At 43.0% G+C, this 17,232-nt stretch overlaps 1 protein-coding gene across 4 annotated transcripts in view; it reads left to right on the top strand.

Moving 5' to 3' along the window:
* TNRC6B (trinucleotide repeat containing adaptor 6B) overlaps positions 1 to 17,232 on the top strand; it is a 218,437-nt gene that overhangs the window by 162,325 nt on the left and 38,880 nt on the right. For all 4 annotated transcript variants that reach the window (XM_081058640.1, XM_081058642.1, XM_081058641.1 and 1 more), the window contains 4 exons: positions 6,225 to 6,566; positions 8,809 to 11,157; positions 13,068 to 13,226; positions 16,510 to 16,685. In XM_081058640.1, the coding sequence (XP_080914766.1) occupies positions 6,225 to 6,566; positions 8,809 to 11,157; positions 13,068 to 13,226; positions 16,510 to 16,685 (3,026 nt within the window). The remainder of the gene's footprint in view (positions 1 to 6,224; positions 6,567 to 8,808; positions 11,158 to 13,067; positions 13,227 to 16,509; positions 16,686 to 17,232) is intronic.

The following is a 17,232-nucleotide window of genomic DNA, read 5'->3' as shown; positions in this document are numbered from 1 at the left end:
ACCAGTTCTCAGCCCACATAGTAGGCTTTATTTTGACAGTATCTTCGTAAATTACTTGTTTGATATACATTACACTTTACCATAGAAATTGAGTTATTGGTAGTGGTACAATGTTCATATTTTCTAAACCAACATACTGTCTAGGAAAGGATTGGAACACACAAGCATTTATATTTATAGGACTTTTTGATGATTGATGGGTACAACAGGTGAGAAAATTGGCACTTTCCTGAAAAATCCAGGCCCTGCGGCTGCTGGGACATGGTGATTAGGTTCTTAGGCCTGATCACAACTCATGAAGCCAGGTACCAGCTGGGCCGTAGAAACGAGCTGCGCTCTATGGTAGGTGGTGTTTCTGTTGGAAAACAGACACATTAGGCATTCTTTCTCAGATTTATCTTTTTCTTTTTAGTACTAGGTGTGTTCTCAGAAACACATTTCTTTTTCCTCTGCCGAAGTCTTAAAAATCAAACTTTATTTTCCACTTACTATCAAATTTTTCTTCTAAGTAGGGTCTTTCTCATACCTACCCCCAAAAATGGAATACAGCCTCAGTTTCCATACTCCCCCCACCCCACCCTACACCACCCATCTTCATCCCACCATCAAAAACAGGCTGAGAGCCTGTTTCGGGTCTTCTAAAGGGATTTACTTGTTAGAACCAGGAAGTAGATGGGGAGTGAAAATAAAAATTACCCTAGGGGTGTGTTAGACCATAAGTAGTGGGAGGCCCAGATCTTTCTACTTTTGGTTTCTTTCTACAGCCACATCTTCATTTTTGTTTCCAAAAGCCTGCCTAGGAGCTCTAAATCCCATTCTTCTCGTCCCTCAACTGATGTTTCTGGGTCCTAGTCCTCTTCCCAGAGTTGATGCCTTCCTCAGGCAATCTCCCCTTAACCCTCAATCTTCCCCTCTTTCCCCAACAGACCCCATAAGAAAAAAGAAAACTGTGTTGGTGCCAAATCTCTGGTTGTACCGAGGACTGAAGTAAGATTTGTCCATATTTGAGAGAAAAAGTAGATTCATTATATATTCTTCATCTTCGTCATTAAAAAAAAAAAAGTGAGAATTCTAGAGAGAACAGGGCAGGGATTTCAATTGGAGGTTATATGAAGACCATGGACTAGACTTGGGCCTGCTGCCCAGGTAACAAATAATAAAAAGCACTTCAGGTAGAAGCTAATAGCCCCCTTTGTTGGATATTAGACTTAGAATTGAAAGCGTTTGGGGGATTGATTTAATAGATCTCATTTAACAGGGATGAAGGGTAAGATTAGGATTAGAAAGATAGACCATGTAAAAGAGGAATTTGGACATTGCAATTTAACCTTGTTAAAAAGTTGTTAAAGTAACGGTTGGCTTAATGGGAGTTATCAGTATGAAATGATTGTTTTATAAAAACTAATCTGACCTTAAGCTGCATTAGTAGAAATACAGTATCTAGGAAGGGATTTGCAATTCCTATAATGGGCACCACACTATGGAAAGGAACAGAGATTAACCTCTATAGACCATGTGGAGTTTAGGCCAGATTAGTCAAGAAATTTGAACGTGTGTCACCGCTGGGAAGGTTAAACATCGGGGGGGAGTTAAAATTTTTAAATATTGTCTAAAGCAGTAATTCAGATCCTTTACTCCACTGGGACAGCACCTTTCATCAGCGTACCCAGGCTGATGGACCATTTGCAGTGCATTGGCCACAGCTCTGTCTTTTGAGCCTTTTCCAGAAGGCTTATTACAATGAGTGCATGTTGGTGGTTGGGATAACCCTTGAATCTACTCTAATTTGTTAGCATTTGAGGTGGGTTTTCTTTTCCCAAGTAAATAATTTACAAACTACTTGTGGTATCCCTCATACCTTGTAGAAATATCTGTGTGTTCTAACATGGTGGTGGGAGCCATTTGTTCAGAGATGGAACCGGCTGCCTCTAGAAAGTGAATGATTGTGAGATTATTATAAGACATGTGGCTCAAATACGTGGGCACAAAATAGTTCACATGCAAGGTAATGAGTACTTACACCTGGTTAGGAGTGGTAGTGGTGGTAGAGGGGAAGGAATGAATTAGAGAGATGCTTTGGTTCAATAGAATTTAATTAATGTTGATTGGGTAATGGTGTATGGGGGAAGGGCAAAGGCTAAGACACCTTTCAGGTTTCTGACTTGAGCAGAAGGTTGGGTGATGACTCCATTCCTTGAACCAGGAGATAATGGGTGAGGAGCTGGGGAACAAGTTTGAGGGTCAGGGGGAGTTGGATATTGTGAGTGATTTGGGAAATTACTTGTTACATAACTGATAGTTAAAGCCTAGGCATGAGAGAGTTTGTACCCCAGAGTGCAGGCCACACGTTCACATTAAGATTTTTTTTTTTAAAGATCCAACTCATGACCAAATTCAGCTGCCATCTTGCAACTCTGATTAAGGAGATAGTCAAAAGCAAAAGTTGCCAGCTATGACCCTCAAGCCAAATCTGACTCAAAGCTCGTACATTTTTAAATGGTTGGAAAAAAATAAAAGAACAATATTTTATGACAATGAAGGTGACATGAAATTCGTATTTCAGCATCATAAATAAAGTTTTATTGGAACACAGACACGCTCATTCGTTTACACATTGTCTGTGGCTGCTTTTGCCCTGCAAGTGCAGAGTTGAGTCATTACAACAAAGACTGTGTGGCCAGCAAAGCCTAAAATATTTGCTCTCTGCCCAGAGAAAGCTTGTAGAGAAGCCCATAAAAGAAGAGCTGAAGAGCTAGCTGGAGTGGGTCTCACTAAAAAATGGAGACGGAGGGAATGGCCAGTTGCGTCTTACTTGCAGAAAAGTCAAAGAAGAAAAGGTCCAACAAGTACGCATTAAACTGACAGTGAAGATGACTAGTATTTAATGAGGAAAGAAACTTCCAGGGAGATGTTAGAACAAGAACCAATGTGCATTGAGTTTGTGGAGTGAGTGAAAGGTAAAAAAATGGAGACGGTGCTTAGAGGTTAAAGTTGTGCATTATTCATTGGCCATTCACTGTGCGTCACCAGTCTTTGAGATTTTTTTGTATTACATTGTAACTGATTATTCTTCACCAAGAAAATTTCAGCCTAAAATAATGTCTTAGATTTCTAGGGTTTGTGTATTAACTGCTATTTTTTAAAATATTCTAGATTTTTTTTAATGTTTGGTACCAAAGTATTTAAAGAAATACTGGGGGTGCCAAAAAAATGTGTATGTACAAGTGGATACTTTAGTCAGTGTTGCTCAAGCAGTAGTTCACCATAATCAGAAGTGTCTGGACGCTGATGGTAACCACTTTGAGCACCTTTTGTAACTGCAGAAGTCAAATGTGACTTGTGTTTATCTTTTGTTCTCGGAATATATTGAGTATTACAATTTTAATACAGTTTTCCTTTCTTAAAATGTGTATGTGTTGTTTTTTTGGCATCCTCTGTAGTAATTTGTATTGATCCTTCCTATTTCAAAATTTTCTTAATACTTTTAGCATCTTACTGAAGTTTTTCAGAAATAGAGGCAATTGGAAGTTCAAACTGTGAGATGAGAATGACGTAAGATAAAGGCAATGGGGAAGAGAAAAAGATTTAATCTTAGAGTAAAGAACTGGTTTTGGAAGTAAATAAAAGGAAATTAGAAAATAGGATACTCAGCATTTTTCACAGTCTTTATTTTTCTTTGATACAGAGATCCTTTTAAGTAAGCCACAGCCTTTTTTTTTTTTCCTGGAAAGTAAAAAACTGCGCTTAGTTTGAGCAGCGGATCTTTAGAAATGTTTGCACCACAATGTACAAATCGTTAAGATTCAGAAGAGAAAAAGAGGTCCTTAAATGTAAGCTACTCAGACCTAATCATAATTGGCCTCTGCTCTGGTACCGGCCAGGGCGCTGGAGCGTGATGTGCTGCACGCGTGGCGCAGATGTCTTAAGTTTGGACTTCGGGAAGCAAGTGGGGTTGGGCCTCCCACCTAACAGCTGCATTGCTCTCCAGTTAGTGGCTAGAGCTCTGACTGGTCTTTAAATGCTTAAAATTCTTGAATTCACGGAAAGGTGTAATAAAAAAATAGAATAAGAATTCATTTATGGGGGGAGGGGGTTCACAGTGTGAGGGATATAAATGATGAACGTCTAAGTATTACCTTGTCTTGTACACCTGAAACTAATAAAAAAAAAAAAAAGAATTCATTTAATTCCGGAAACACAGTTTGCTCCTGACGTGTACTGCGGGCCTCATTCTGACTGTGTCCTGGAGTTTTGAATGATCGCCCTCCTGGACAGAACACCATATTGGAAGGAAAGCGGTCGAGATGTGGTCCCATTTTATGACTTTATTATTTATGATCCATTCTGTCTCTGATGTGATGGTGGGAAAATGCCTGAGGAGCTTTTGCAGGGAATCTTGCACAATGTAGGATAGCCACCAGATTTCTTTGGTTGTGCTGTGAATGTTGTAGTTAGTCAAGCTGGTGTTCAGATCTCAGTGCAGTAGGCTGTTCTTACTGTCGTATTCTATCTTAGGGAGAGGCGTCAACATGTAACAGACCTGGTTCACTTAAATGAAGGCTCCGGCCCTTACATAAAAGGGCATCCTTGCAGGCACACAGCTCCTTCCATAGCTCCTAAAAACCAGTTGGGAAGAGTCCGCTCAGCCTTTGCCAGCTTCTTGTTTATTCTCATGATAAGGGGGAAGGGGATTGGAATGCCAGGCCCAGATACAAAACGAATTGTTGAATAACTCATCTTTATTCATCCATTTATCAGTTATTTATCCATTGGCTATTATAGGTCATGCAGAGGGTACTGTGTTAAAAATATTAGCCAATGACCAATTGTTAAGTCGCGTGTTTATTCTGCTGCTCAGCAGTTATAGCTCTGCTGGCCTCCCTTCCTTACTGGGAGGCCCAGTGCTGATGTGATAAGTTTAGACCCGGGGTTACCCTGCAGTCACCTTGGCATCTACTCACTTTCCCCGTTACTCTGAGTACTCACCAGTCCAGTGGGTAGAGACTGGGTCCCCTGATTTCTGATGATGTATCTCTCTCCTCATGAAGGAGCCAGTTCAACGAGCAACATGCTGGCCCAGCATCATTTCAGCAGTCAGAGCGGTACTGCCCCCAGAGCTGGCCCTGTCTTTACTCTGGATGTCAGGGAGTTGGGCCTCAGATCATCTGAATTATCAGGCTCAGTGATTGTTTCTGTAATACTGCCAGCCTCTATTTGCCAGGTAAACTTTCTTGGAAAGGGTGGCAGCCTCTTGGTAGGATGAAACCAGGGAGATGCAGGTTGAGGAGAACAGTCTCTGAAGGGTTGAGCCAAAGGGTCTTGCAGATTATGGCTTCCCGGTTGTCATGCACATCCCCACACTTCCTGTTTGCCATTTTAAAAAGTAAGCTTAAAGCATTAAATTATTTAAAGTCAAATAGCAAAGGTATCTACATTTTGAAATTTTTATTTTAAATAAAGAGTTGGAAAAAAACACGAAGTACACTAAAAAATTTTTTTGGACAAAAGCAGAAAGATGTATAACATTTCTAAATTTACACGTAGTACTGAGCAAGGGTCTTTGAGTTCAGGTGGCTGTAGAAACTCAACAAATTGATTTTGTGGTTCTCTAGATTGAGGTGCCCTGTGGAGTCTGCTCTGTGCCAGACCTTAAGGAAAAGGGTGAAAGGTATGCCCCAGCCTTTGTGGGGCTTCTGGCCTGGCGACGGGGCGGGGCCTGTACATGGAGAATTCCGATGTAACACGCTAAACTTAGTGTAAACTTAGTGTTCCAGGAGCACAAGTGAAGGGTGCTTGGCCTACCTAGTCCATGGACTTTGGAGAAAGGTTCTCAGTGGTAGGTCTTTAAGAATGTGGATGACGGGAATGTGGATGAACCTTTCCCATGGACTTTGCCTGGGGACCATATGTACCCTTAGACCTGCTAGACAGCCCTTCAGGGGATTCCACTGTTGATTTAGGGAGTGAATAGGGATTCCCCCCAGTGAATGCAGTGTGATTCCATGATATTGCTGTCTGTGAATCCTTGTCACCATCACTCCCCACCTCCACCCTACCTTCAGTAAACTGAAGATGCGGGGCAATTTGGAAAGGTCATGTCCATCAAGAATAGGATGAAAGAAGGGTTGTCTGATTGCAATTGGTCCCATGGAAGCTTTCTTAAAAATCATCTTTACAAAAGTGGATTTGATTTCAAAGGTTGCTTCCCAATCTCTCTCTTTCAGTGCCCGAAGTGACGAAACCAAGTTTAAGCCAACCAACGGCCGCCAGCCCGATTGGCAGCTCTCCATCGCCACCAGTCAATGGTGGCAACAATGCCAAAAGGGTGGCAGTGCCGAACGGACAACCGCCAAGCACCGCCCGCTACATGCCTCGGGAGGTGCCGCCGCGATTCCGTTGCCAGCAGGACCACAAAGTGTTACTGAAACGTGGGCAGCCCCCGCCACCGTCCTGCATGCTCCTCGGGGGTGGGGCAGGGCCTCCTCCCTCCACGGCGCCTGGAGCAAACCCAAACAACGCACAAGTGACAGGAACACTGCTACAGAGTGAGAGTGGGACTGCACCAGGTGAGGAGTTGGTGTCAGTACTTGAAATCGTGGCAGCTGGAGGAGGGGGTACGTCTTTTGGATTGCCTGGGGTAAAGTCCACAAAAACCATCATTACATAGATATTGGGATTGTTCAAAAGATGGAAGAAGACCGCAGTCTAAAATGTGTATTAGCATTTCTCTTCTGAAACTGGGTTTTAGTTTCCAGTGCGTGCTCTGGGCGTGAAAGGCTAACGTAGCTGCTGCTCACCATTGCTCTTTGGAGCCTTGTTTTCATTCTCAGACAAGATCATTACAGAGGCGAGCCTCCATAGTCCCATCTGTCACATGTGTGAGCTCTGAGGATGATGGGAAGTGGGGCTGGTGCAGGGGTGTGTTCTGAATCTTAGGTGCTTGTGTTTGCGCTCCCAGAACAGTAGGCAGATAGAACAGTCTCTTAGATTACCATACAGATAATACTATTCTATAGACTTTTGTTAGATTTTCAGTTAGGGGCCCCTGGATTTTGAGCGTTATTAAAACCTGTATGTACATAGAAGGATCTTTAGTTAAAGGATCTACTAGAAATTTTGAGATTCTTTTTAATAAGTGAATACCAAATCAATTAACAGCTAAGAACTTGAAGATAACTTGGTTTCTTTTAGCTCATTAACAGATTCCAATTTATCTCATAAAAATTTTTTTGTGAGACTATATTAAAATTCAGAGCTTGAACACCATCAAGCATTAGCAAAGGCAGTGAACTTTGGTGGCTGTTAACAATAGAATGCTTTATTCTGGTTCTGACTTTGAACATAGAATTGCCTAGAAAATTCTGTCACTGTCTGGTGAGCAGAGTAAGGGTGGAAGGAACCTAGTGTGACATAGGTTTCAGGCGGAGAGAGAAAAGCACTATCCGTGAGGCTTCCCTTTGGTGGCCATCAGGCCAGGCCCAAAGTGGGCCGGGAAAGGCCTCTGCGGCCCTTCCTTCTTGGCCCCTTGTAACCAGATGCAAGAGGAAATATGTGAGGGCTGGTTGTGTTAGGCATTTCTGCAGTCGAGTCTAGCCAGGCCTGGATATAGACCTGGATTCAGGGAGTGCCAGAATCTCCTGTTTACACTCTTAAAATCTCCTGTTTACACCCAGAAGGCTCTTGAATCTCAAGAGTTCGAGATTCCGTGCTTCCCTACTTTTTATTTGGCTCTATGTCATATTTTTTCCAACTTCATATTGATTTAAAGCTGCTTGGTTAAAGGAGCTAAAATAAGTTTAGAAAAAAATTACTGGGATAAAAACGTCATTTTCCTCCCACCAAAATATGTGCTGAGACAGACTAATTCACTAGGTTAAGTTCCTTGGGCATACAGACGGATTCATGCTTGTGTGCCCCTGGCATCTAGCTGGGTGGGCATTTGTCATTCAGCAGATGCTTACTGAGCAGCGATGCACTGGCCACTGGGTAGGATTCAGATGTTAGCAAGATAGGGTCTCTGCCTAAAAGGCGCTAACACGGGAGGGAAGACATGAACACAGTACTCGAGCACTGAGCAGACTGGCTCTAGACAGGGAAAGGTGATTTGGGCGTGATGAGCTCAAAAAAAAAAGCATCATAGAAAAAATAGCACTTGAACTAGACCCAGAAAAATGGGCAAATTTCAGTGTATCAGTTCAGGAGGAAAAAACAGTAAGTGTCGATGTGGATTGGTGCCAGGGTGAGAAGGCACGAGCTGTGGGGTGTCAAGTAGTGTGGCATGTAGATACCTACACAGACAATAGAGGAAGATGAGACTAGAAAAGGCACTCGGTCCCAGGTTGCGGAGCATCTGGATCAAGCTCCAGACCAAAGAGTGTAGCTCGATTCTTGTGCAGTAAGGAGCTATTGAAGGCTTTTCATACAGTAGCGATATAATCAAAGGTGTGCTTCAGAAAAATTACTGCAGCTAGGAGTGTTCAGAGTAGATTAGAGATACAGAGCAACTTCGGGGGGTGGTGCATGGTCTCAAGAGACAAGAAGGCCCTTCTCTGTCCCTTGGAATGGCAGGGGGATCGCTTTCAGAGATGTGATGGAAGCGAGCTGCAAGCTTAGCAAATACACTAGCCAGGCAAGACGAAAGAGAAAAGATGACTACGACAGGGGTGCTACAGGTCCCCCAGACAGGCACCTGGGTGGAGAAGCTGGTCTGTGTGCAAATGTGATGAGCTCTCTTAGGAGCATTTGGAGCTTGAGATGTTGTTACTAGATCGTGTGTAGCTGTGACTGACGAGAGAATCTCTTTCCCAGAGTCAACCCTTGGAGGTGCTGCTGCTTCAAATTATGCAAATTCCACTTGGGGCACGGGAGCCTCCTCCAACAACGGCGCCTCCCCCAACCCAATTCACATCTGGGACAAGGTGATTGTAGACGGGATGGACGAGGAAGAGTGGCCTTGTATTGCCAGCAAAGACACTGAGTCTTCTTCCGAAAACACCACCGATAACAACAGTGCCTCGAACCCTGGCTCTGAGAAGAGCAGTCTGCCAGGAAGCACCACTAGTAACAAAGGAAAAGGGAGCCAGTGCCAGTCTGCAAGTTCTGGGAACGAATGTAACCTTGGGGCCTGGAAATCTGACCCCAAGGCAAAATCTGTTCAATCTTCCAACTCTACTACAGAGGGCAACAATGGACTAGGGAACTGGAGGAATGTGAGTGGTCAGGATAGAATTGGACCTGGCTCTGGCTTCAGCAACTTTAACCCAAACAGCAACCCATCTGCCTGGCCAGCACTGGTCCAAGAGGGAAATTCTAGGAAAGGGGCACTGGAAACAGATGCTAGTAATTCCGGTGCCCAGGTTAGCACAGTTGGTCAGGCATCCAGGGAACAGCAGTCAAAGATGGAAAATGCGGGTGTTAATTTTGTTGTCTCTGGCAGAGAACAGGCTCAAATTCATAACACTGATGGACCAAAAAATGGAAACACTAACTCCTTGAACTTAAGTTCACCAAACCCCATGGAGAATAAGGGAATGCCCTTTGGAATGGGCTTGGGGAACGCCTCCAGGAGCACTGATGCCCCTTCACAAAGCACTGGAGATCGAAAGACTGGGAGTGTTGGATCTTGGGGTGCAGCTAGGGGGCCTTCTGGAACTGACACAGCCTCTGGACAAAGCAATTCTGGAAACAATGGGAACAATGGAAAGGATAGAGAGGACTCCTGGAAAGGAGCTTCTGTTCAGAAATCAACTGGGTCAAAAAATGACTCTTGGGACAACAATAACAGGTCTACGGGTGGGTCCTGGAACTTTGGCCCTCAGGACTCTAACGACAGCAAATGGGGTGAAGGGAACAAAATGACATCTGGGGTCTCTCAGGGAGAATGGAAACAGCCGACTGGGTCTGACGAGTTGAAAATTGGAGAATGGAGTGGTCCAAACCAACCAAATTCTAGCACTGGAGCATGGGACAATCAAAAGGGCCACCCCCTCCCTGAAAACCAAGGCAATGCCCAGGCTCCCTGCTGGGGAAGGTCTTCCAGCTCCACAGGAAGTGAAGTTGGAGGTCAAAGCACTGGAAGCAACCACAAAGCAGGAAGTAGTGACAGTCATAATTCTGGCCGTCGGTCGTACAGGCCCACACACCCTGATTGTCAGGCTGTCTTGCAGACTCTTTTGAGCCGAACTGATTTGGACCCCAGGGTGCTCTCAAACACTGGCTGGGGCCAAACTCAAATTAAGCAGGACACGGTGTGGGACATTGAAGAGGTGCCACGGCCTGAGGGGAAATCTGACAAAGGAACTGAGGGGTGGGAGAGCGCTGCCACACAGACCAAGAGCTCAGGGGGCTGGGGAGACGCACCCAGCCAAAGCAATCAAATGAAGTCTGGATGGGGGGAGCTCTCAGCCTCGACCGAGTGGAAAGACCCCAAGAACACAGGAGGCTGGAATGACTATAAAAACAACAACTCTTCCAGCTGGGGAGGAGGACGGCCAGATGAAAAGACATCTTCCTCTTGGAATGAGAATTCCAGCAAGGATCAGGGGTGGGGAGGTGGACGCCAGCCCAACCAAGGATGGACTTCTGGAAAGAACGGTTGGGGAGAGGAAGTTGATCAAGCGAAAAACAGCAATTGGGAAAGTTCTGCAAGTAAACCTGTGTCTGGGTGGGGTGACGGTGGGCAGAATGAAATCGGAACTTGGGGAAACGGTGGGAATGCGAGCCTCACTCCCAAAGGGGGGTGGGAAGATTGCAAAAGATCTCCAGCGTGGACTGAGACAGGCAGACAGCCCAGTTCCTGGAATAAGCAGCACCAACAGCAGCAGGCGGCACAGCAGCCACCGCCACCACAACCAGAGGCTTCTGGTTCATGGGGAGGCCCACCCGCACCACCTGCAGGCAATGGACGGCCTTCCGGTTCCACGTGGAGCGGCGGGCCGCAGCCAGTGACCCCTAAGGATGAGGAACCCAGTGGTTGGGAAGAGCCATCCCCGCAGTCAATCAGTCGGAAAATGGACATCGATGATGGCACTTCAGCATGGGGAGACCCCAACAGTTATAACTACAAGAATGTGAATCTGTGGGATAAGAATTCCCAAGGGGGCCCAGCACCTCGAGAACCAAACCTGCCTACCCCGATGACCGGTAAATCAGCCTCAGGTAGGCAATGGCTTTTCTCGCAGGTTTTAATGAGGAAAAGAAATCCTAAAACAAGGCATTTTTTATTAAGCTGCGTTGATTCAACTTAGCTTTGTTCTGAGAATCTTTCCTACATGAACAGAGGCTCTCTTTTTCTAAAGCGATAGTGGTAACAAATGCTGGTAGTACATTTTAGTGTTCTTTCTTGGCAGAAGGAAAAGATGGCATCCTTACGTTAGTCTCCCCAAATGATTATTATTTTTTTCCGTAATTGTATTGGTCTGCAGAATCCCAAAGACTTTTATCTTGCTAGACAAACTATGCTCTAGATTTAAAAATAAAGAATTAAAATAGCAGAAATAGACGTGGCTTCCATTCTGGTTCTACCCGTGGACACATCACATCCTCTGTGTTTCTCTTTCCGCAGCGAAGGAAAGCATTCTGTGTTCTTGCAGAGGCCATCAGAATGCTCTAGCAAAGCTGGGACCTGGAAGGTGTTGCTCACTTCCCAGATAATTTTAATGACCTTTGAAAATGGAGTACTTTGTCGAAGAGATTGTTATCTCATGATAATCAGTTGTCCAGAATGAAAGTTTCTTCCCTCCTTGTTCAAATAGGAAACATCATGTCTGGTAAATTAAAAGCAGTGCTGGCGATATCAACTTGGCGTTGTCAGCTTCAGTACCCCCTCAAGCATATAGTTCAAACTAAAGGGGTGCACTGTTCAAGTGGATATTTTTTTTTTTTAAGTTAAAATGAATCACAATGTTCAGTTCTCTACTCTCCAAAGTAAGCCTAGTGTTCAATGAATCCAGTTATGGCCACTTAGAAAATGATTGCTTTTAACTAGTTCTTTTTTCCCACAAATATTGAAAAGAATGAGGAAGGAAATGAAGACTATTCATTAATTCCCTCTAGAATAAAACCTATTAACATGTTTAAAAAAACACACAAAAAACTATCCATTTAGTTAGGTTCCACATCCACAGGTTCAACAACCACAGATCAAAGATACATGGAAAAAACGAAATTCCAGAATTACGTTGTTGCTGACGTGCACACTGTGTAGTTAGGCCTACGTTGGTTGCACCTGTACTGAACACGTACAGACCTATCTTGTCGTTATTCCCCAAACAATACAGTATAACAGCTATTTGCATGTACATTGTATTAGGCATTATAAGTAATCTCGAGATGATCTAAAGTTTACGGGAGGATGTGGGAGGATGTGCGTAGGTTATATGCAAATACTGTGCCATTCCACATAAGGGACTAGAGCACCTGTGCGTTTTGGGCCTGGAACCAGTCGCCCTTGGATACCAAAAGCTGTCTGTAAGGTAAAAACCTTCAAACTGTACAGAAAAGCAAAACATAATAAATAAAAGAATCTTGACCCCTAGGGTCTCTCTCCTCACAGGTAATCTCTTAGACTTTTGTGTCTCGTTCAGCAATTCTGTCCATACCTGTAGCAAAATATATCTATCCTTTAAAAATTTTACACAGAAGGGATTGTAGTATAATACACTGTTCTTCACCTTGCTTTTTTCATTATACTTAAAAACTTCCCGTATTACCATATACATGTCTATCTTTTCATTGCTTTGGATATACTATTTTTATGGATGACCCATGACTTGTCTAACCAGTCCCTTTTTGATAGATATTTAGGTTGCTTCCAAATGGTTGCCAGCAGTGATGCACTGTTGTACATGTAATTTCATCTATTTTTACAAATTTATGGTATAATTTCCTGGCAGTGGAATTACTGGGCCAAAAGTGAAAATGTGAAACACCTTCCATGAAGGCAGAACCCACTTCTGTTTCTCCAACAGAAAATCGGAGCTCCTGTTCCTCCCACCTGCAGCCCCAGTGGGTCTCATGGTGTGCCATTTCACAAATCGTTTTTAGAGACACATTTCCTTTCTTTACAGTCTGGAGCAAAAGCACACCACCCGCTCCAGATAATGGTACTTCAGCTTGGGGTGAGCCAAATGAAAGCAGCCCTGGGTGGAGCGAAATGGATGACGCCGGAGGATCAACCACAGGCTGGGGGAACGCACCTTCCAACGCTCCAAATGCCATGAAACCTAGTAAGTATCCAGTGTTATTTCTGAGGGATTCTCTGTTCATTTGGGGGTCAGATCTGTTGGGGAGGGCTATTTAGTGTTTGAAGGAACTGTTGTTTCAATGAAATTCAGGGCCTTGAACCTTTGATACATGGTTAGTAGCAAATGGTGGTGGCTCAGGTTAGCATATGTTAAAATGTTTACAGTGAACTAAAAGTTGTAAGTCAATTTTGTTACTTTTAAGGTAGGTTTAGTATCTAGACAGAATTGAAATTTTGATGTGGTGCCTTTTTTGCCTAGTAACTGAAATACTGCTCACCATATGTGCTTTGCATTTCTACTCTTGTGTTAGTATAATTTAATAAGAGTTTCCTGGCTTTTAAGGTGGAACATGGTTGCTACTGCCCAGTGACTTCATCCTTCTGTTCCTTCCTTTTCCCTTTCATGCATACATTCACCCACATAGGAACATTTAAGGTTTCTAGAACCTGACAGATTTTCTTCATTTGAATTTTCTAAACAAAGCATGTCATACTCATTCTTAAAATCTAAGCTATACTTGATCTAGCTGGCAATGTGTAGTCACAGTAATTTGCAAAACTTTGTAAACTGATGCAATGGAATGTCTCAGTGGATGTTCCTCAGTTGAAAAATTCAATTTCCAGTGCCCATTTTCACTTGTTGGGAGTAGTTTTCCTAAAAAGTATTCCAACATCCCTTTTCTGCCACACTGCAGACTTAAGGAATTGTCTTTCGATTTAAAAATGTGGTCATACTGCATGCTTAAAATGTGTACAAGAATAAAAAATTCCATTGTCAGGTTTATTGTGTGATATTGAGGGCTCGTATAGTGCCACCTGAAGAAATACAACCTTATTAGCTATGTTCTGGAAATTCACTCTGTGCCTACCGAACGTGACTATATTTTAAAAATTGTGAGTCTCCACCGCTTCATAGAAATGGCTTTAGAAAGACTTGGATTTTCATTGTGAAATTGGTTGAACTGTCATGGGAAATACCATCCTGTAGACTTGAACTAGATCCAGAACTCTGTTGGAAGATATTAACCAGACCCTTTAAATAGCAAGGAGGTACTTTAGCTGCACCTTGAGAATTTGTGTGTCTTCCCCAACCTCAGCACCATCTTTCTTCCACCACAAAACCCTCACTTTTCTTTAGATTTTAAAAATGTTTTCTGCTCTTTGGGCTCCTCTGTAGTTACAGCTGTCGTTAGAGTTCCCTTTCTCTGGGTAGTTTGAATGTGTGATACTCAGAGGAAGGGGCTGGAGCGTCCCAGCCTCCCCATCGAAGCTGGTAGTTATCCTGTGATCTTCTCTAGACTGCAGATAACTTCAGTCTGGTGTGGCCTCTAAGACTAAAAACTAGAGCTCTCTTTGTTATCTTTGCTGTAAGAAGACATTTGTTACAAGTTCAGCTCCCTCCTCTGAAAGAAGGGTTATGTGGATGTCTTTGTTTTTATAAAGGGGTCAGTATGTTATTTATACTGGATTTTTCATTCGTGTTGCTTGTCAGAGGATGGTATAAAGCCTATGCTAACACAATAATGAATAATCTCATATGCAGAAGAAACAATCCTAGTTATGAATGGCATTTCCGGCAGCAGGGAGAATAATAGCCCCCAAGCCCTGCCTCTTGCTGCCCAGTCAGAAAGCCCTTCGTTCATGTAAGGCTGAATGAACCCCATGGAGGGTCCATCAGGTTTACTTGGGCCACGCTGAGGGGTGATGGCACATTAGAAGAAACCAACCTCCTCGTGCCCTTCATGGCTGTCCTAGGCCTGCTCCTAGGGGACGGTGGCAGTCATTTAAGGAGAGAGCCACTTTTTCGGCTCTACACTCTTCATACGAAGTTATCTAAATCAAATAACGACCCCTTCCATAAATGTTCTGTCATTTGGTCAAGTGAAGGTATGGATGGAGGTTTCTAGGCAAGATAATGTATTTCCCCTTCTTTCATCATTTTATAGTGTCATTACCACAAAATGTATCCTTCAATTCCATACAGTATTTTCAGAGGGAAATTAAGGATTTATCTCAATCTCCAAATTAAAGATCTTTGTTTATTAGGGGATGTTGGTGGAATAGGCGATGGATACTGACATCCTACTTCCGTGAACAGTTGAGCCCTCATCTCTGACTTCTGTTTCCTTCCTCCCTTTTCCATTCTCTATTCCCCACTTGTCTTTAAAAACCCATTCTTAAACATTGTCTTTGCCAAGGATCTTTTTTAGTATGTAACACATTTCAAGTATATAAATATAATGAATTTCTAATTTTTATGGCTATCTGTGAATTTCTTTTTTCACCGTAATATTGATATTCAAAATATAATAAAATTTTCTTTTTTCTTCCCTTTCTCATGGTGTTTTTCTCAACTTCACCTCAAACAAGGTAGACAGTTGTTCTTTATCATACTTCCTTTTTGAAATCCCTGTTATAAATAAAACATACAATGTACTTTTAGGAAGGTAGAACTAAGGAGTGCAGTAAATCATGCTCATTGAGAGGAAGACATGTCTCTTCATGGAGATGGGAACTTTCTTATAAGCTGTGATAAGTTCTTTTCAATTGTTTAATTCCTACCAGCTGTATAAGGGGACAATCATTGAACCCTAAGTCAGGAGGTCTTGATTCTGTGTTTTCATTGAATCTTTGTGGGTTTCCATTTCCTGCTCTCTGAAGTATAAATGATGCTTGCCTTGCCATATAGATGGATTAGAGTAAATTACAGTATATGAAAATTCTGTACTTACAGGGAATGAGTATTATGGTTATTCATGTACCAGAGGGTGCCAAAAAAATGTATACATTTTAAGAAAGGAAAACTGTATTAAAATTGTAATACTCAATATATACCTATAGCAGAAGATGAATACAAGTCACGTTTGACTTCTGCAATGACCAGAGGTGCTCAAAGTGGTTACCATCAGCGTCCAGACACTTCTGATTATGGTGAACTACTGCTTGAGCAACGTTGACCAAAGTGTCCACTTGTGTACATTTTTTGGCACCCCCAGTGTACACACACACACACACACACACACACACACAGCTGTTGCATACAGTTGATTCATTCTTTTCTTTATTTTTTTTCCTCAGTCTCAATGTGGCCTCTTCTTTATATCCTTAGTTATAGGGGTTCTGTTCAGCTGGTCCTCAGATGATTCTTGAGGTTGATTGTTCTATCGTTTAGTTGTAATTTTGGTGTGATCCTGGCAGGCAGCAGGCATGGTGTTCACCTAATCTGCCACCTTGGACCTATCTCTCGATTCATTCTTTTCTTAAAGATTCCAAATCTATGCAAGACGGCTGGGGGGAGAGTGACGGGCCAGTGACAGGAACTCGCCATCCCAGCTGGGAAGAGGAGGAGGATGGAGGAGTCTGGAACACCGCCGGCTCTCAGGGAAGCGCTTCCTCCCACAACTCAGCAAGCTGGGGACAAGGAGGAAAGAAACAAATGAAGGTAGTCCGCTTCAAAAACATTTGACTTGCTTATTCATTCTTAGAAGGCAGAATGGAGAATTTTTGTAATGGAAAGAGTAGGGCAGCTGGAGTCTCTGAGATCCTAAGTAAGATAAAAATATGTTCTTGGGAACAAATAACTGTTTCCTCTTTATCCCTCATTTTCCTTCTCCATGACTTTGAAACCACGAACTGTAGAACTGTTGCTGTGGGTAAAATAGAATTTTCAAAGATAGATTCTTTTTTAACTTTTAGTTTCTATATTGTAATTATTCTTTGGGAGCTTTCAAGGCACACTTTGTAAATATTTTATGCTTTTGCCTCTAAAGCCAAGGAAGTCCTTAGAGTAAATCCCCATGAATATGTAAAGGAGAAACCAAAGTAGGATAGCTTCTCCAGTAGCAATCAGCATGGTTGGGTTTTGTCCGATACAGGAAATTCCAAGGCCCAGAACCCTTCTCCCAACAAACTGAAATACCAGTGTGTAACCCTGCTGCAGCAACTAGATGATTTATTTACATCCTGTACCAGGCTGTGTTCTAAAATTT

This window comes from Rhinolophus hipposideros (assembly GCF_964194185.1).
Source record: "Rhinolophus hipposideros genome assembly, chromosome: 9".
NCBI classification, from domain to species: Eukaryota; Metazoa; Chordata; class Mammalia; order Chiroptera; family Rhinolophidae; genus Rhinolophus; species Rhinolophus hipposideros.
Note: the sequence above shows the minus strand (reverse complement) of the source record. Positions and strands in the feature narration are given on the sequence as shown.